Source organism: Columba livia, chromosome 20, assembly GCF_036013475.1.
Source record: "Columba livia isolate bColLiv1 breed racing homer chromosome 20, bColLiv1.pat.W.v2, whole genome shotgun sequence".
Taxonomy (NCBI): Eukaryota; Metazoa; Chordata; class Aves; order Columbiformes; family Columbidae; genus Columba; species Columba livia.
The window spans coordinates 10707933-10727763 of record NC_088621.1 but is presented as its reverse complement, the minus strand read 5'-3'; the positions used below and the strand labels follow the sequence as shown (position 1 = coordinate 10727763).

Below are 19831 nucleotides of genomic sequence, written 5' to 3'. Positions count from 1 at the left end.
CCTGCCACCCTCACTAAGCAGGATTTGGTTTTGCCTTTATTAAACCCCAGCCACAGCACACAGGCCACGTTCAGAGAGATGTGGGGAGCACCCAGCGGGTTCTGCTCCGAAAGGAAAGAGACTTAATCAAAGGTAGAGGAGTTGGCAATATTTGTAAGAGATAAAGCTGCTGCTCTTAAGTAATTTGAAGTTTAGTATCAACATTCACATGAACATTCAGCCAAAACAAAGCGCGTAACAGGCTGCTGCCCAAGACGGGAGCCAGCTACACAGCAACGGACCAGACCCTCTCTCCAAATTCCAGCTCCTTACACTGAAAGAGGAGACATTAATCACTCTTGCACAATAAACTGGCACAAGTCCTGCCAGCCTGAGTTCTCACTTTGGTTTATTTTCTCAGAACAAAAACAATATCAAACATAATCGTTTTAAAGAACAACCTGTACAAACAGCACAAAACTCCACAGCATCCTGCTGCCATTTACAGGTTCCCTAAAGCAGCCCAGCGCCTGCAGGGTGTCAGGGAAGAGGAACGTGCGAGGGAGAAGAGACGGCACTGCCCCTTCTGCACACAGCACGGCTCGGTTCTTCTGGAAACAGCCTCACAACACAGCAAGCCAAACCAATCGCAGGAAAAACAGGTTGTGTGTGAACGCAGAACCTCCAGGTCACACTCCAAAACACGCCGGTGCTCCCACCTCTGCTCCCGGAGCACAGCTGCGACGCAGAGATCCCCGTGTGCCGGGTCTCCTCATCCGCCGGGAGGTCCTGGACAACAAAACACCGCAGTCAGTGTTCCTGCAGGGACCACCTGGACATTTTATTCCATTTTAACGTAAAATGTCAGTTGTTACTGCAGCGCTCCTGAAAGAAACACCCAGAATTTCTGTGGATTAGCACAAGTAGAATGGGTGCAGTGAAATCCCCATAAAATTCCTTCAACTTCTTCACATCAGAACAGGAGGAAACTGAATATTAAGTGACAAGAGCTCCAAACTACCAAGTGCACCTCCGAGGAGCCCTGAGAGCACCCCTGGGGCCACCCCCCCCGCACAGCGTCACGGGGGAGCCCAGAGCCCCACACTCACTCTTGGCCTTCAGGAGACAAGTCCTGTGTCTTCTAGAAGCTTCAACATGCTCCTCACCTGGGACTTCTATTGCTTCTCACCATTTTTAGTTCCTCCCACCTTTTCCCCCCCACCCACAGTCCTTTCTGGTCATAGGGACACCCCACAGCAACACTGGCCATGGGTCACAAAATGCTCCCAGCACCTGGTTCTTGTTTGCTCCCCCATCCCCTTCGCTCCCACTCGCAGTCAGGTCCTCACCAGCCATGAGGTCCTGGAACACACTGAGAAGGTGTGGGGGTCAGTGCCCAGTAAAGCCTCTTTCTCTTATCTGGAGCCCCGTCCCCGCAGCCCTTGAGGGTCACTCAAGGGATCCAGCATCTCAGCATGGGGTCAGTTGCCTCTAGATACAACCCAGACCTGTTTCTGAGCTGGGATTTTTCTTCTCCCCTCTGGATTTCAAAGGGGAACCTCTCGGGTCACTGATCAGGACTCGGGTCACCTGCCTCACCTTCCACATGGCTACGGTTCCAGGTCTCCTCCTGCTGCTCCTCTCCCAGCCCTGCTCTGCCTCTGCGCCCACAGACCCTGCCCCCCGGCCCCACAACCCGCTCCAGTTGGCTTTCAAGTGCTGGTCAAACCCTGCAAGATCTGCAGCGCACACAATGGAAAGCGGAGGTCCCTCTTGTCCCCAGAGCCATCAAGCACCTGGGATAAATGCCCACTGGACACACATCCACACTGCTTTCTGATGTGCCCATTATCTATTCCAACTTTCTGCTGCTCACGATGCTGCTGCAACTGGCACCTCTGCGACACGGCCACGGGGGGTATTTTCCCTGATTTGTTGGGTACAGATGGTACCAAAACACTGTGGAGAAGTGAGAAATCAGCTGCCTCCTTTTGTCACTCACAGAACAACAGGAGGAATAAAATTATACAAAGAAACCCAGAAGAATCCTTGGAAATCTTTCCACAAGACAACCCATTATCTGCCTCCCACACAAGTCCTGAGAATCACAGTTCAGAACAGACCCATCTTCCCTCAGCTTAAGAACAACGGGAGCCCAAACGGATCTCTGCTGCTCCTGCAGCAGCTGTAGCCACTGCAGCTCGCTCAGCAGCGATCTCTGCAAATGTAAATCAAATTACCAGTAGCGAATGGGGAATCCTGCTCCTCAGAGGATATCGGCTTACTGACTGCTAAGCAGGAGGGAAAAAAAAGCAGTAATTGTCAGGAAAACAGATGCTTTACAGACTAAAGGATGCAAAGATGAAGGATCACATGAGGCTCAAAATACACACCTCGTTCATTAGATATCCTTGAAAGGCACCACGGGATAATTAGGGCTGCGAGAACACCAGGTCTCTAGTCCCAGCTCCCAGCACAGGGTGAGCTGTGAAGATCATTCATCTTGCTCCTGTGACCCGAAGCAGCCGGTTCCATTCAGTCGATACGCTCAGAGCTACATGGAACCCGTGACTCAAGTGCCTCCCTGCCAGAAAAGCCTGAATGGGGACAATGGGCCTCGCTCAAGGGCTGTCCCCAACTTGAAGTTTGGGCTAATAAAAGCACAAAATAGTCGAGCAGCTTAAAACTTGCCAGAAACTCCAGCAGAGCCCAGCACAAACTGGGATTCACGGTAACAAGTCAGCACAGTCGCTGCGCTGGCTCACCCAGACAAAATCCCACCTTACAGGCTCATTCCGGCCACCTCTTACTGCCAAACCTTCCAAAACTGGGGGCTCATGGGGTTCGTTGTAACATGAGATACCCACACTCTGTGCTTTCTAGTATCTCCTCCAACCAGGAGGAGGAGAGGGAGCTTAGAAGTAGGAAAACTACTGGAGAACACTTCAGCTCATCTCTTCTCTTTGGAAACGAATGACAGCTAGAAACACTTCAATCATTTCTCCAGCTCACAGCGTAAAGTTCTAGCAACCAGGACAAGGAAAGAAAGGTTTCTGTGGTGGGAAAAATAAAAAAGAAAGTCATTATACTTATGCTGCAGCTCCTGCACATTATCAGAGAAAAGTGTCTTTGCTCCTGTTAAAATGCAGCTGACTTTACTCTGCTACTTGTCAGTCTGAAATCATCCTCGTGCAGCACTTGCTTTTATGTGTCCCTGATAGGCATACTTAAAAGATAATCCTTAAAAGATAATCACCTGATGTTTCCCCTGGCTGTTAGTGGTGGTTTGGGGTGTCTATCTGGGTATAAAACCTACAGCTACCGAAACTTCATGCGCACCGTAAAAAACACAGGATCAAACTGTGAGTCTTCTGGTCTCACGGCTGCTATTTGAAGTAATAAAGTCTTTACACGGAGCTAATTAAAAAAAATATTCAAACTGAAACCCTAAAGCCATTTCAAGGAGTGTTTGATCAGTTCATCTCTTTCATTTCCACCTAATGGCTACACAATCAAAAGCGAAGCGGAGGGGAAGCCCACGGCCCTCAAGACGCAGAGCTGGAAGATGTTCAAAGCGTTTCTGCTCCTGCAGGTAGAACGGCGCGCTCCAACCACGGCTCCGCTCCAATGTTTGTTTCCTTCCCTTAACAGCAGGTTGGCAGCAACTCAGCCACACAAACCTGCCCGGCACACGCTCGCTTTGATGTTCAGACACAAGTCTGTTGGTACCAGCTATTTTAATTCGTGCTTCAGAAAGACAAGGCGGTCGAGCATCAATTTACAGTAAGCAACATGCCAGGTCACAGGTCGTTTATATTCACAGTCACCTTTACTCTGCATTAAAGCTATAATTAACAGTTAATGCTTAACTAAGGGTTTAAAATTTGTTAAAGCTGCTTTCTTGCAAAAAGAACTGCTCTTCCGTAGCTCGCCCGTCCCTGGCTCCATCTCGCAGGGCTGTGGGGAAGCATCACGCAGGCACCAAATCCCGCAGGGAAGATTTTCGCCGAAGCGGGAGGAAACTGGAGAGGAAGATGCGCGCACTGCAAAGCCAGCTCTGCCCGCTCTGCTCTCATCTCACCCGCGCCCTGAGCAGCAGCGCGGCCTTGACATCACCCCGTGAGCCTGAGAGAAGCAACCAAGTCAGAGAGGCCTGAAGGCCGGGCTGGTTCCTGCACCCAGGGAAACGCCTCTGGGAGACGCCCATGAAATGCAGCCTCCACGTGTCTGTTGTGGGAGACACCAGCACTTCTGTTCATGGGGTTTTCACTGTGGAAAGAAGGGAAGTTTTGAGTTGGTAGCCAGAAGGATCCAGCCCATCCTGTGCCACACGAGCACACTGGAAATGCAGATGTTAGGTGCAGACGTTTGGAGTGCGGATCAGCTAGAACCTTGAGTGGCAATTGCCTGAGAAATGCTCTTCACTCAAACCTCGACAAGCCCAAAAGGAACCACCACTCTGGAACAGCCTGGAGAAAAACCACAGCTACTGGGAGGGGAACTAGCTCCTCCTGAAACCACGCGGACCCACCAGAGGTTCCTAACAGGCTCAGTGCTCCTGAGCGGCAAGAAGAAAGCCCAGCGGCAGCCCGGGCAACATCAGCCCTGATGGCAAGATGTGCTGGGCAACCCGCCCGCTGCGAGGGGAAGGAACAGCTATTTGCACTGCCAGGCTGTCAGGGTTTTATCTGGACAGTTACCAGAGGGAATCCGCCGTGTCGCCAGCCTGGGGGCCCATCTCGGAGAGGCAGATAATCACCGCATTAGGGTACCACTTATCTGCTCTCTGCAGAAGTGATTCTGCCACCAGCCACACCCTCGGTTCTCTCTCTAGCGTGTCGTTCGGGGATGTCCGGCTGTTAGAGCTTCAAGTGGATGCACTTTTATGGTCAAGACAACCGTGATACCATCTTCAGAGTGCGACAGCACCCAAACACGCGGAGGCTCCCCACGGCCAACAGCTTGAACAGGCTCCAGCCGCCCACCGCAGCCGCACCACGCGTCCAGGTTCACAGGAGAAGGTGCGAGGAGCAGATGCGCTGTTCCTCGTCTATATAACCAAGCTGTATGAACTTTCACTGCCATCTCAAGATCGGCGCTTACAGGCTTTTTTCTCAGGATGTGTTGGGTTTTTTCTTGCAAGTCAATTTGTCACAATGCTCAGCTCTGCGAAGGATCCACAGCGAGTTTGAAGCGCTGTCTGTGTGCTCGACAGACAGCTCAGCGGCAGGAGGAATTCTCCAGAGATCTTTAACAAGTCTTGACTCAAAAGACCCTGAATACTGATGACATGCGGCACCATCCTGAACCTGAGGTGATGGAAGAGGGATCTGTCAGGTCTGCTCAGATCTGTGATAGGACAAGGATACCCAAAGCAAAAAGGAGAAACAGAACGCAGAGCTCTTTCCCAAGCATTTCTAAAAAAGAGAAGTCCCTTAAAACAGCACCCAGACAGAGCGACAAAACAACTTGTTCAAAGAGCAAGAGGTCTCACAAGAGGGACAATTATGGGAAGGTGAAAGGAAGGATGAACTCTTCAACACGCACTTCTGACTCCGAAAGAACTTCAGCCAGCAAGCCTGGGCTGCAACTGATCCTCGCGGCAACTCCTGGCCCTTCAAGAGCTCAGATAACTCTCATGGCAATAATGCTCAGCATTCTGGCAAATCAACAGGTCCCCGATAAAGCAGGGCGGGCAGGGGGAGCGGCACATGAAGGTCATGCCCACCCTTACTGGAAATAACTCTGCAGTTCTGCAAGCCAGCTGACAGCAGTGCCCAAAGCCCCGCTCCCCGAAGCCACCGCTGGCGTCTCCTGACCCTCGGTGCTGCCAGCCACAAACACCACCTTTCAGCAAAGCGCTCTTGCCATGATGTCAAACACAGCAACGGGCACCATGGTGCTGCCCAAGCAGCAATGCAGCCTCCGACCCCCGTCAGCCGCTCCATGTCACTGGGACAGAACAGACACCCCAGGACAGGGCTGCACTCAGGGAACAACACTTGGTATCTCACAAGCAGAGGAGCGTTTCCCAAACCCACAATGAACAGTTTTGAGGGCACTTGGCACTCAGCTGTCTCTGTATCATCACAGCTACCAACATGCCCAGTTGGAGCATTTTAAACATCGCACAGTGTGAGCGCCCCACCGCTCACCCCAGCCGGGCTCAGCAGCCCCACCAGCGCCAGCACCCCCTTGCAATTCGGAGAACATCTCCCCTGAAGCCCAGAGTACCAGGTCATTAACAGTTTGCAGTTTCATTTGAACAAAACTGAGACTGTGCAATAAGTAAAAAAGCCCCAACAAAACAAACAAACAAAATCAAACCAAAACATGGAATGCACCCTCCCAAAAAAAAAAAAAAAAAAAAATCAGGCACCAGGGCACTGTTCAAACCACCATCATCCACGGTTTCTTTTTCTTCTAAACTGTGTGTTGAATCATAGAATCATTTTGGTTGGAAAAGCCCCTCAAGATCATGGAGTCCAACCATAACCCACCCCTGGCACTGCCCCATGTCCTGAGAACCTCATGTCCGTCTGTCCAGCCCTCCAGGGCTGGTGACTCCAGCACTGCCCTGGGCAGCCTGTTCCAATGCCCCACAGCCCTTTGGGGAAGAAATTGTTCCCACATCCAACCTCAATCTCCCCTGGTGCAACTTGAGGCCGTTTCCTCTGCTCCTGGCGCTTGTTCCTGGGGAGCAGAGCCCGACCCCCCTGGCTCCAAGCTCCTTTCAGGCAGTTCAGAGATCAGAAGGTCTCCCCTCAGCTCCTGTTCTCCAGCTGAACCCCCAGCTCCCTCAGCCGCTCCATCACACTTGTGCTCCAGCCCCTCACCAGCTCCGTTCCCTTCTCTCCACTCGCTCCAGCACCTCAAGGCCTTTCTTGGCGTGAGGGGCCCAAAACTCACCCCAGGATTCGAGGTTTTTCCTCCCCAGGTCCCAGCACGGGGACAGTCACTGCCCTGGGCCTGCTGTCCACACCAGTGCTGTACCAGACAGGATGTTCGTGGCCTTTCTGGCCACCTGGGCATACACTGGCCCACGTTCAGCCACTGTCACCAACACCCCCAGGTCCTTCTCCACCAGGCACATGAACACACCGCACTGCCCTCCGGTCTCTGTCCGCAGTTCCCTGCACACCATCGCTAGGTCAGACGTGTCCCCATGGTGTAACCAACTAGGAGCTGTGCCCGGTGTCCTGGGCACACGTGTCCCCGGCAGCCCTGGCCATGGACACCATAGCAGCTTCTCCTCTGCCAGCTTCTGAAGAGACCAGAGCGCACTTGCCTTCCGGAGCCGTGTGACAGGTACCGGCACCGGCATGGGCTGCAGAGCTGCTCTGGAAACAGAGAGATGCTGGAAGAGGGGAGAGCTGGAGCAAAACCAAAACAAACCAAAAAAAGACAACTGAGCCACCTTATTAAAGCTTTTCTCCTTCCTGTGCTTAGCAAGGAGAATGCTTAATTAAGCCATCCTTCAAGCCCTCCCACTCGCTCCAGCAATGCTCGGCATAAAGCAGATATTTAACAATGTCCTGTGCTGCGCAGGACGTCTCAGTGGGACAATAATTTGCACACTCGAAAGGCAAAGTGAAATTGCCGGTTCTGCGTTGTTGAGCTCTTCGCGGTGGGGAGGGACAGCATCAGCAGGGGGCACGTTTCAGATCTGCTCAGTAACAAGAGAGAGCAGGAGGGGAAGGAACAAGTTGCTGTTTACTCCAAGTCTGGAGACTTCCCAAGGCAGGATCTCTGACTGCGTTACGTACATTCTGCTCCCTTTATTTGCAAGTCTCTTTCAGCTTATTAGGTCAGTTTAACTGGCAGCTGCTGCTGATTTTAAGCCCAATTATAGTCACTTCTACCTGGTGACACAGCCCCAGTTCTGCACCCAACTCTCAGCAATTAATGGCTTCAGAATTGCCAGACCCTGCTGTTTGTAGCCATCTCAGGCTTGACCTCAGAGTTTCCTGCTGTAATTCAGCATTGTTTGTTTTCCCTGGAGCACTTCCCTGCATGCTCTCCACTACCGAGACTGCTTCTCCTGTGTACTGAGCTCATACCCAGCAGAGACAAGCTTTTGGCCCACCTTTAATTAAAAAAAAAACCAACCAACCAAACAAAAAACCCACATCAACAACCCAGACTCATCTGTCTGGAGTGAAATTATCACCAAGAACCCTTTACTAGAATCCAGACACTTCCAGGGAATTCTTCCCCACCCCTCAGGATTGAGTTCTCTTGATGGGGAAGGACCACAGCAACACCATGATGAGAAGTTCTGTCCCCACGTCCCCCGTCCATCCTGCAGGTTGGGGACACCCAGGGGGACTTTGATCTGCATGTGTCCCAGGTAACCCGCTCGACATGTGCTGCACCACACAAGGTGTGCAGACAGATAAATAACCCGAAGAGGGACAAGCCTGAGACCCAAACCACTGCGTTTGTTAAATCCCTCGTGCTGCAGCTCCTTGCAAAGTGCTTGTGCTTCTGTTTCTCCCTCTGAGTATTTCTAAAATCCTCCAGGAAGCATCACAAGTGGCCCAGCATTTCACCAAAGAGAAGATCTGTTCTGACCTGAAACTCTGTTCAAAAAAGGAAGAAAGCGTGTTCTGAAAACAATCTTGTCTGTGGCAATTAGCGGAATTGGATTCTACAGCAAAAGGGACAGAGAAACACTGGGCAGAATGAAGATACCCAAGTGTGTCTGGGTTTGAGTGTCATTACACAAAACATACAACACAGCCCTGGATTATTTGGTACAGAGGAATGAAGCATTTGTCCCTGTAATGGAGCGACCTCTGCAGAACTCAGAGGGCCCAGCAAACCCCCCGGATGAGCTCTGATGGGCACAGCAGCGTGCTGTGTGCGTGGAGAAAATGCCACAACTGCAGCTCCGAGTCTTTAACTGATAAACTGGGTAACGAGCCAGGTCCCAGCTCAGCCAGCACCTGCAGCTGCTGCCAAGGGAAGTTCTCAACTGTTGTGATTCCATTGGATCCTGCAACACGAGCCACAGGTGCTGTTCACAGGCCATGAACCAGCCAAATGCCCAAACCTAAACTGAACTCACACAAAGCTGTCAGAAAACACCAAAGAATGTTCCACCTCAAGTCAGAGTAATGACTGGTGCCTTCGATAGCAAGCAGGACCTCCAACTAGAGCCGCTTTGCTCCTCTATGAAGACATAATGAAGTTTTGAAGCAAGACACAGCAGCGAACCCAGCGCCAGCTCGCACGAGGCCCTGCCCTGCGAGAGCCTCCGCCAAACAGGGGCTGTTCTTGCCCTGAATTAACAGGAGATTCTGTTTGGTCTCAGTGAGTTACGTGTGTCTGGAAGACATAGGGTCTTTTTGTAAATATTGTAACTAAAATCAGCTTCAAAGAAGGTGAGAAATCAGGCTGACTGACAGCTGTCCGTCAGCTGTGTCAGGCAGGAGAGCTCCCAGAGGGCGCTGCTACATTTGCATGGGAAGGAGCCCAAGGAGCAGCTCAGCCCCGTCGTCACACTTGTCCCCAGCAGAGGTTTGTCTTTTTCCCTTCCCCTTCGCACTCCTCAGCCTCCACTAACCAAAGTCACCGTTTTACTCACAACAACGGCTTTGTGCCATTACACCAACAGCGTGCACATCAGCATCTCTGCCAGCTGCTCTTTGGGAAACAAGAGGCCACACAGCCTCACCAGGGGAGGACCCAGAACCACAGAACGTCCTGAGCTGGAAGGACCCACCAGGATCATGGAGTCCAACTCCTGTCCCTGCACAGGACACCCCTCAGGTCACCCCGTGTGTCTGAGGACGTTGTCCAGTCTCTTCTTAAACACTGTCAGGTTGGGGCTGTGACACCTCCCTGGTAGGACCTGGCTGGTGACCCAGCTCATCAGCACGTTTATTTGGAGTTCCCAACACAAAGCAGGACCAGCTGATGGACACGAGAAGCTGCCCCAGTCCGGCACTGCCGTGTACCACTGTCAGACACAAGATCAGGTCCTGCAGCTTCCAAACTGTGAGTCTCAAACTCAGCAAATGGAGAATCAGAGCCTCCTGGCCAAGCCTGGGGCCACAGAATTCCTGCACAGGCTGATGAGAATGCACATCATGGAATCATTTTGGTTGGAAGAGACCCTCAAGATCATCCAGTCCAACCATAACCCACCCCTGGCACTGCCCCACGTCCTGAGAACCTCATGTCCGTCTGTCCAGCCCTCCAGGGATGGTGACTCCAGCACTGCCCTGGGCAGCCTGTTCCAATGCCCCACAGCCCTTTGGGGAAGAAATTGTTCCCACATCCAACCTCACCCTCCCCTGGCGCAACTTGAGGCCGTTTCCTCTGCTCCTGGCGCTTGTTCCTGGGGAGCAGAGCCCGACCCCCTGGCTAAAACCTCATTTTAGTTTTAAATCTGCTTTCACAGGTACTTGCCTGGGGGTAGATACCCACTAAAATATGGGATCATTGAACCAAAGCAGCAGAATCTGTGCTCCGGGGCCGTTCAGCCCAGCTCAGAGCAGGGCACTGTGGTGCAGGCTCTGGCAGGGAGGCGTGTCCAGCCAGAGGAGGGTTGTGCTACTTTTGGAAGCAGTCATTCTATCAAACCTGTTCCTCAGAACACCCCAATGGCCTCACAAGCACCGACAGAAGACTCAGCCTTTAAACACCGACCTGCACCCGCGCTGCTGCTGACGGCGAGGCCGTCACCGCTCTTCTGCGCACGAGGCACTGCCTGTGTCGCCTGAGAGGGAACAGCAGCCAAGTGACAGCCCCGAGCTGCCGGTGCGTCCTGACAGACGGCTGCTGTCACTTTCCGCAGCTCCTTCCCCAGGGTTTACCCCGAGGCAAGAGACCAGGCAAGACTTCCACTCCCCCTCAACCCTCCCGAAGGTTTTGACAAAAAAAAAAAAATAAAAGCATGATCAAAGAGCCTTTGTGCATTTATAAACCCGTCAATTTTGCTAGAAGATTTAAGGCTTTAAAGAGTCCAAAACATCTATTTGAAAATTTTCTATACAAGCAGGTTTTTCAATACTAAAAAAACCCCCACAAATAAAATATTTAGGTTTTTCTGAAGCGAGGCATTCCAACAGCTCCAGCCAGCAGCGCTAGAGGGGAAGAGGAAATCCAGTTCTTAAGTTTGACAGGAATCATTTTTTTGTTGTTTCTTTTAATTGGCAGAGAAACAAGACTCCACAGCGATTTCTCCCCCTGGCCCTGACAAGGAGTAGCTGGGATGAGCAGCGCAGGAAACAACAAACCCAAACTTACTCAAGTGGTACCAGTTTCAGTTCCTGTCCCACACCAGCGCCGATTCACCTGCCATCAATTTACCCCCTATCCTATCCCATCCCCATCACCTGCTATTTTGCCTGGAAACCCCTCTCATGCAGCTGAGAAGCAGGTTCTCCACTTGAAAACACCATTCTGACACAACAGAGGTTTGGAGAGACCTCGTTCTTTGTCACGACTCGATTACCTCTATTTCTGGTCAGCCAGAAGAAGACCTGAGGGAGGCAAACATTCGGCAGCACATTTCTTTCTCCTTTTCCATGTAGTCATTGTAGCAGCTGCAAAGCAGAGCACAGCAAAGTGTCAGGGGCTGGGGACTGTCCGCCCAGCCAGCAGTGCCACAACCAGAAATGTGTATTATTTTGTCCAGATAGATACATTCACCTAATGTAAGCGTGTGCTCACAGCAAAGCGGCAGCTCCTCCATTCCTTCCTTCTGCCTTGTCAGAGCTGGAAATGTTGTGCCTTATCCCCAGACCTTGCGTCTCGGTTCCACTGGCGACTCTTAGCCAAGCGGAATATTTGACTTTTGGTAACCAGAAGCTTCCCACACCAGTGTTTTTTAAGCATGCGATGATACAGATGAACACCTGCCCGTAGCCTGTGGCCTAGTTTGGTGTCTCCTGGTTTGTGCGGCTCCTTGTGTGAGCTCCGAGCAGGAGCCATCGGCCAAGCGCTCTCCCCAGGATATCCACCAGGGCAGCGCACCTGGGTGGAGGACAGGGAGGGGACATGTGTCCAGACTATGAGGGTGACGGGGCAGATGCTTCATCCTCCATCCTCACTTCCCTGCCAGCATCACATGAACGTGGCAAACGCTGCCCAGGCTGCTCCAGTTCCAGTTCAATCGCAGCTTCCCCAGCACAGCGAACTCTGCACCCTGTGTTCCCACCAGCAACGAGCTCTCACCAGTGAGGAATCCCTGAGCCAGAGGTGACTCAGTTCGGGCACCATCCCAGGGATCAGTGGCTGCCCACAGGGTCAGCCTTCCTGCATCTGCTACCAAATAAGGCCAAAAGCAAAGGATTTTGCTGCAACACATCAGAAGGAGCCCAAGTGAGGCACTGGCCGACACTCTCTCAGGGCCCCAGCACCAGTGCTGCCTCCAGAAGTTCCCAGCGCTTCGGCCAGTGCAAGCCCAGCACAGCAAGTCTGTCCTGTGAAGTCTCAGACAGATGTTGCCACAACTGTCCTGCCCACCCAGGCCACGGATGGTACGCTCACGTGCCACCGCAGCAGGAAATCCAAGAGCCCCACACCGGTGGACACAGACTCGTGCCAGATGTTGGAACAAGCCCGTTTGGTTCTGGATTTGATGCAACGCAAACCTTTGAATAAAAAAATGCCAAATCCAGCAGCAGAATTTGCACCAACCAGACCAAAATAGCTGGGACCAGACAAGCATTCCACAAAATCTTCACCTCAGATTCTGCCTCTTTTTCCCCTGGAATGAAGCAAATTATGCCAAGAACCTGGTTCACTTGTGAAACAGATACTTTTCCAAGTTTTGTTTCAGACAGCAAACCAACTGATTAACACACAACATTCCTTCCGACAGAGTGCAAATGTACTCAGTGAGGAAGTGAAAAGTCTCTGAGAACACAATTTTGATTCATGTTCCGTTTCTGAAGCGTTTGCCAGATCATATTAAGAGTTTTCTCAGGCAAAGCAGTTCGACACCATTAAAGGATTTAGACTGAGGCATGGCGTAATTAACAACACTCGATAACATTGTCTTCATCAATTTCATACTAATCCCTCTCCTTGTCTAGTAAAAGCAAAAAGGACACCAATTTTAACTGGCACGGAAGCAGAACTCCGACACCACGGTGGTTTGACGTGCACTCAGCTCATTGACACGCGTGTCAGCTGTACATGCGGCCAACACGCTGCCCACTGCTCCCCCAAAGCGACGCCAGTGCCGTCCTGCAGCACAGCCCCACATCAGCAAGGCTTCTGCTTCATCTGCCAACATCTTCCAAACAAGTCTATGGAAACACATGAGGATTCTAGAATCAGGACTTCTAGCACCTTTCACAAGTGACCCCGACACCCCCCACACCTCCAGAGTTCACGAGCCAGATCTGCAGGAGGTTTCAAAAGATGGACCCAACACGTCACAATTACACAAACATTTACAGAACGCTTAATGAGTTATCAAGTTTTAGTAACCTTTTTATAAACACTATGTTCCCTTCACCTGCTGTACGGACTGTAAGAGCTTCATTCGTGGGCGGTTCGTGGTTCCAGAGATAAGTGATTTCAAACCAGGTCCAGCTTTCTGAAACGACTCGCACTCACTAACAGGCTGGTCGCTACAACCCCAGAGGCAGATCAGGGTGAACAGAAGGGGTTTATTTCCAATCTCCAGATCAGCAGCTAATACTACCTTCAAGTTCTTTGTACTTCAGAAGTAATAGAAGAAGTTTGCAGACTTGGTGGTGTTAAAGACGTGGATACACAGGACACGCCATGTCAGCCCTCTACCCAAACGCAGCCCGGTGAAGCACTCGGCCCACAAGAGCAGCTTTTCCAGCCACACCAGCTGCTCTGAGAAGTGACATTACTGCTCCCTACAAACCCTTTTGCAAACACCCACCAGCGACGCACAGAAGAAGAGGGTTTGTATTCAGGGGCTGCTTGGTGAGGTCTGAAGCTGGAACTGCGCTGCCTCCTGCACCCACGAACAGTGTACAACAGCACATCCTTTAGGGAACCAGCTCGTGCTCCTGCCCGTTCCAAGGGGAGAGCAGAACGAGGGCAGAGACCAGCATTAGGCGTGTTTTGGTGGGGCTGGGGTATGACTAAAGCTGGCAGGACTGTGTATCCTCAGCCTGCGGGCCAAGGGAACATTTGCTTTCAGGATTGCTCGCTTACTGCCCCTGAGACAGCAAGGAATTCACCAATATTAGTATCTATAGCACTATACACTAAAGCACTTGCAGTCCTGAGGAGCTGCTGTAATTAACCACCACATCTTAAAGGAAATGGAAATCATGCTGATTAATGCGGAACGTTACTGGCCCCTGCATTTCATTGGTTTTGAGGTATTTGAGCAGATCCTGTCTCCACCTGCTCACACGGAGCGTAACACAGAAACTGCAGGTGCTCTCGCTTCTCACCCATCACCCGTAACCACCGCATCTGCAGAACATTTGAATCAGCCGTCCCCACACTCAAACCTTCTGTATTGTCCTAGGTAATTTACTGACCCAATAGTTCTGTGTTTTGTTTCTTTTTTATACACATTTTTCAATATTTTTGAGTGGTTGTTTCCAGCCTCAGCACTCTCTCTTCCCCAGGGATGGAAAGGAGTTCTCTCACCTTTCCAACTTTTTCAGCTCATTGTTAATGTCGTGGTTAAACGGCTGTACACGTTGAGCTCTGGCCAGGAAATCCCGGGCTTTCTCGTATTCTGTCATGCAGAGACAAGCCTGCCAGGGATAGAAGACAGATACATCGCAAGATAAATACAGACTCCTCCCCATTCTTCAGGACTGAAATGTGTGCAAGCACAACCATTTGAGAGGCAGATCCAGGTAGCTCAGGAATCCCCCCCAAAAAATCTGTGTAACAGATTTACAGAGAGCCAGATTTTCCAAAAAGTCACATGTAGACAAATCACCTCGACTGCTGCAGCAGCTTAGGAGGCCTGACCCAGGATTTAGTGGCTTTCCTGGGTTCATTTGAGGCTCTCCACAGTCAGACCAGGGTAATCCCTTGATGTGGCTACCAGAGGAATTTAATTTTCCCCACCTGGCCACACCTGAACAGTGCTTTGGCATTCCTGTGGTCAATCTCCAAGGCCTTCTCCCCATATGCCAGAGCTCGCGCAGGACGTTCCAGTTTCAAGTAAATAAGTGAGAGATTCAGCAGCACCAGCAACTTGGAGGCATCGATCTGACACCGCTCGGCCTCACTGCCCGGGCTGCGACCGAGGATGGAGAACACCTGAGCAGAGACGGGAAAGAAAATGAGCGCACAACTTCTCCCCAGATCCAACCTCACCCTCCCCTGGCGCAACTTGAGGCCGTTTCCTCTGCTCCTGGCGCTTGTTCCTGGGGAGCAGAGCCCGACCCCCCTGGCTCCAAGCTCCTTTCAGGCAGTTCAGAGATCAGAAGGTCTCCCCTCAGCTCCTGTTCTCCAGCTGAACCCCCAGCTCCCTCAGCCGCTCCCATCACACTTGTGCTCCAGCCCCTCACCAGCTCCGTTCCCTTCTCTCCACTCGCTCCAGCACCTCAAGGTCTCTCTTGGCCTGAGGGGCCCAAAACTGCCCCCAGGATTCGAGGTTTGGCCTCCCCAGTGCTGTGATGTTCTCTTTCCTCTCAGAAAAGGGTTCTGCCTATTTCTGCCAACCTTCCTCCTGCTCCCTTCACCACAGCTGCTCACACAAAAGCAGGTGCTTAAGATCTGTTCTTAAATATCAAACTATGCCTGGAAAATATAATGAAGTTACTTGATCTCAAAATTGTTATGGTGAGCTAGCACGTAATAAACACTGCTTTCACAGCTTTTCACAATGGAAATCACATTATTTTCTGCTGTCGCACCCTTTTGTATCTGTCTTTGGCGTCCTCAAAGCATTGCTTATGGTAGAGGTAGTTGCCAAACTTTCTCTCTGTGTCTGCCACTTTCAACAGCTTTTGTAGTGGAAATGTATCCTGCTGCTCCTGTATAAAGAAATATATAAATTTCAGCTCAAACAAAAGGAAACAAGCAGAGAGTTCAACAAGACAGTCCTGCCCAGTCCCCTTCTATTCACAGAGTGGGAGCCGAGGCCCCACAGGGTCCAGCCAGGCCACCAACACGTGACACTTCCCTGAGCCAGCCTGCAAGATGCCACTGTCCTTGTGCGGGTAACTCCTGGTGAAGAGCACGACCAGCCCAGTCAGGGAACTCACCAAACGGACTCCAGGGCAGGAAAAAAGCAGACATTTGTTTTTAAATCCTGCCCGAGTCTCTCACCTGCTCAGCATAGAGCAGCCAGTTACCTCCAGGGCTGTTGCTGGAACAAAAGGTGATACTGACTGAAAGGCTCCACCGCTCTAACGGCTCAGCATCACCTGCGGGGGCTGCCCCGGGCAGCTCTGGGACCAGCCTGACACCCACACAAGATGGGGACCCAGCAAAACAAATAAACCCCAACAGAAATAAAAAAATAATAAAAAAAAAAAAGACAGAAGGGATGGGTTTTCTGCTGGGTTTCCAAGTTTGAATCAGCTCCCAGAGAGCTCACTTAGCCAGAAAGGGCAGAGAACCAGCACAAGGGGGAGTGAGTGCCTTGTAACAAGTGTGTGTGTTCGCAGGGGTCTGTGGGGAGGGAGGAGGGGGCGAGCAGGGCCTGACCAGCATCAAGGCTGCCTGTGCCACACAGCCACGGCCCAAAGCCCTCTCCATGGAAAGGGAGTTACCAGCAACCAGGGAGGAGGGCAAACAGCGAGGGAGCCCTTGGGAGAGCAGCCGAGAAGCAGAAACGAGGAGGGCTGTGGGGGGTGTGTGTGTGTGCACTTGAACACAGTGGACTGAACAGGGTTTTGTCCAGCCAGCTCATTCCCGCTCCTTCAGAGAAATTCCTTGAAGCTGGTGCCCTCTAGTGAAACCAAGAGGTTTCTTGAAAAGCCAAAAGTAACTGGAAGTTGTTCAACCAATTCCAGCACAGGGAGCAAACAAAGGCAGCACTCGCAGCTCCCCCTGTGCAGGGGACACACAGAGGGACGTTTGTGTCGGAGCGGAGCCAGCAGCCAGGCTCTGGGTAACCGCACCTGCAATTCAGCTGAACGCAGGTAACACACAAGCAACAGGAACTGGAAGGAAAGGCAAGAAAGGTTTAGCCTCCAGATTTAGGTCTCAAACCTTAATAAGGCAACTCACAGGAGTCAACTCAAAGAATGTGTCAGATTCAGCCGAGTCCAGGAAGTCCAGCAGCTCCACTTCGAAGACGACCGTGGCGTTCGGGGGGATGAGGGGGGGACAGCCCTGCCGCCCGTAGGCATAACGCGGCGTGAAGACAAATCTCGCTGCCTCTCCCGTCTTCATCGTCAGCAGCCCAATCTCCAGCCCTGACAGTGTAATGTCTGTTGCAACAAGAAGCAGAAGGTTGTGAGAATCGCAAATCTGGAAGCCCCCTCACGCTCCAAACAACAATTTCTCCCAAAGCCTGGAAGGAAAAATCCTCAGGAGCTCATACAGCATTCTATCAAGTCAGCCTGCTGTGGAACCACAAGACAGTTTGGAGCCGGGGCAAACAGCCGGTGCCACAAGCAGCACGGGTGCTGCTGCTCCTGCCAATGCCAGGAGGGCAGAGGGCGACCGGTCCCAGACCAAGCAGCACCGGTGGGCAGCAGGACCCTAGAGGTCTCCATTAGCAAGCCTGAAAGGTTTCAAATAACATAAAGATACTAAACAGCATTTAAACTGACACAGCTTAATGGGCTGGCCTTCAGAACCCCGAGTCCCAGGACAAATTTTTCAGCTGAAACCCACCTTTTCCAAGTTTCATCAGCCCAGGACTCTTGCTGTAGCCGTTGGTGCAGAAGGGCTCGTCCCAGCTTTCCAGGTACCCAGAGTACTTCACTGTGTGGCCCAAAGCGAGGAGTGGGGAGGAAAGCAAGAGTTTAATTTCATACCTAGTAACATTATCACTGGAAGCACATGGGGGGCTGGTTTTATAGAATCAGAGAATAATTTTGGTTGGAAAAGACCTCCAAGATCATTGAGTCTGACTGTTAACACACCCCAGGCACCAAACCAAGTCCCTCAGAACCTCTTCGCCATCTGTCCAACCCTCCAGGGCTGGTGACTCCAGCACTGCCCTGGGCAGCCTGTTCCAATGCCCCACAGCCCTTTGGGGAAGAAATTGTTCCCACATCCAACCTCACCCTCCACTGGGCAACTTGAGGCCGTTTCCTCTGCTCCTGGTGCTTGTTCCTGGGGAGCAGAGCCCGACCCCCCTGGCTCCAAGCTCCTTTCAGGCAGTTCAGAGATCAGAAGGTCTCCCCTCAGCTCCTGTTCTCCAGCTGAACCCCCAGCTCCCTCAGCCGCTCCATCACACTTGTGCTCCAGCCCCTCACCAGCTCCGTTCCCTTCTCTCCACTCACTCCAGCCCCTCAAGATCTCTCTTGGCCTGAGGCGCCTAAAACTGCCCCCAGGATTCGAGGCGCAGGCTCCTGCTTTTCTTCCTTCTGTTGCAGAACAGCAGCGGCAGCACAAATGACCTCATCTTTATACCAAAAACTTGGTCACATCCAAGTAACCAAGTGATGATGATTGTGTTTTAACACCAAATAAAACAGCTGCTTCAGTCCTGATCCCTTTGTAAGCAAGAGATGAACTTTTGTGTTGCTAAGAACTGGAATGGAAACTTCAGCTGTAGACATTAAAGTGCCCCAATTATTTGCAGAAATATGTAACAAAGCCTTTCCCAACCAAAGCTGGTGCCCTTGGAAGAAAAGCCAAGGGGGAAATGTCCCCCTCTGAGCCTGGCTCTTCCCCAGGGAGCTGCATGGGTAACTCCAGCTCTCACTCAGTTTGCAACCCCAGTGCGACGGGCTCCCCTTGACACAGCACCAGGCCTTGAGGAACCCCTTTCAGCTTCAAACTTCTCCTCTGCGCTAGGAGCACAGGTGGGACCTGGAAATCTCCCCATTCTCAAGGTCAGGATGCCCTTTGATTTAATCTGTCAGCCACCAAGAACTTAAACAGAGTATCCCAGCTGCTAAAAGACTGATAAGGGAGACTAGTCTCAGAAAGACCTACCACTGGATAATAGAGGCACTTTTAAGTTCTTGTTCTGACTTCATACTGAAGTCGAATGCCGTCAGATTTGCTGCCCATGAGCACGTCAACATTAGAGGTTCAGGAATCCTTCAGAGCAGGTTCTGTCCCCTCCGTTTCCCCAGTGCCCATGCCAGGCCCAGCCACACAGACCAAAACAAGGAGCTGGCACCGAGACCTCAGTGACACAGAGGAGCACGACACCCCAACCGCAGCCTGCGCTGCCAAGGATTGTAGGATTTCTTAGTCCTGCTAACTACAGACTAAATGTAACAACTGCCATTGATAAAGCAAGTTGCTCAGGAGGCAGCTCCTGGCGGGGGCCACGGGCCTGTTCCCACCACACGGGACAGAAGGGGCCTGTCCTGAGCTCCAAACCCCAGAGTTAAGCTCAGGGCATGATGCCGGGCTCGCTGGACCCCACGGGGCCTGGGGAGGTGGGAGAGCCAGGGCAGGACCAGCTGCTGCCCCACGGGAAGAGTGGGACCCCCGGGGCTGCCCGCCCAGCGGTACCTGCCACGGAGGCGCCCGGGGGCACGGGCTGCCCGCGCCCGGGCCGCAGCTCCATCTTGCGCACCCCTCCATCGCCACTCAGGTCCTGCAAGCCCCGGGCCCGCACCAGCGCGGCTGGGGAGGACGCAGGCGGAGGGGACGCAGCCAGAGGGGACACAGCCAGCCCCCGTCCCGCCGGTCCCCGTCGGCCCTCGGGCCCAGCCCGGGTGCTCCCGCCACCCGCCATCGCCTCAGCGCCTCGTCCCGCCCCTCGCCCTCTTCACCAATCGCCGCCCGCCACACTGCGCCC

The 19831-nt window shown here is 52.2% G+C and overlaps 1 protein-coding gene across 3 annotated transcripts; it reads right to left on the bottom strand.

Moving 5' to 3' along the window:
- Positions 1-371: 371 nt before the first annotated feature.
- Positions 372-19804, bottom strand: FKBP6 (FKBP prolyl isomerase family member 6 (inactive)). Of its 3 annotated transcripts, none has more exons than XM_065037330.1 (8): positions 19543-19804; positions 17740-17829; positions 17128-17330; positions 15807-15926; positions 15013-15207; positions 14581-14690; positions 11444-11534; positions 372-864 (listed from the first exon to the last, which is right to left on the bottom strand). In XM_065037330.1, exons 1-7 carry the CDS (start codon positions 19766-19768, stop codon positions 11456-11458), a joined length of 1023 nt encoding a protein of 340 aa, XP_064893402.1. In that variant the 5' UTR covers positions 19769-19804; the 3' UTR covers positions 372-864; positions 11444-11455. The 3 variants fall into 3 exon arrangements, with proteins under 3 accessions (XP_064893402.1, XP_064893403.1, XP_064893401.1); XM_065037331.1 differs by having other exon boundaries at positions 372-768; XM_065037329.1 differs by lacking the exon at positions 11444-11534 and having other exon boundaries at positions 372-768; positions 19543-19802.
- Positions 19805-19831: the final 27 nt, after the last annotated feature.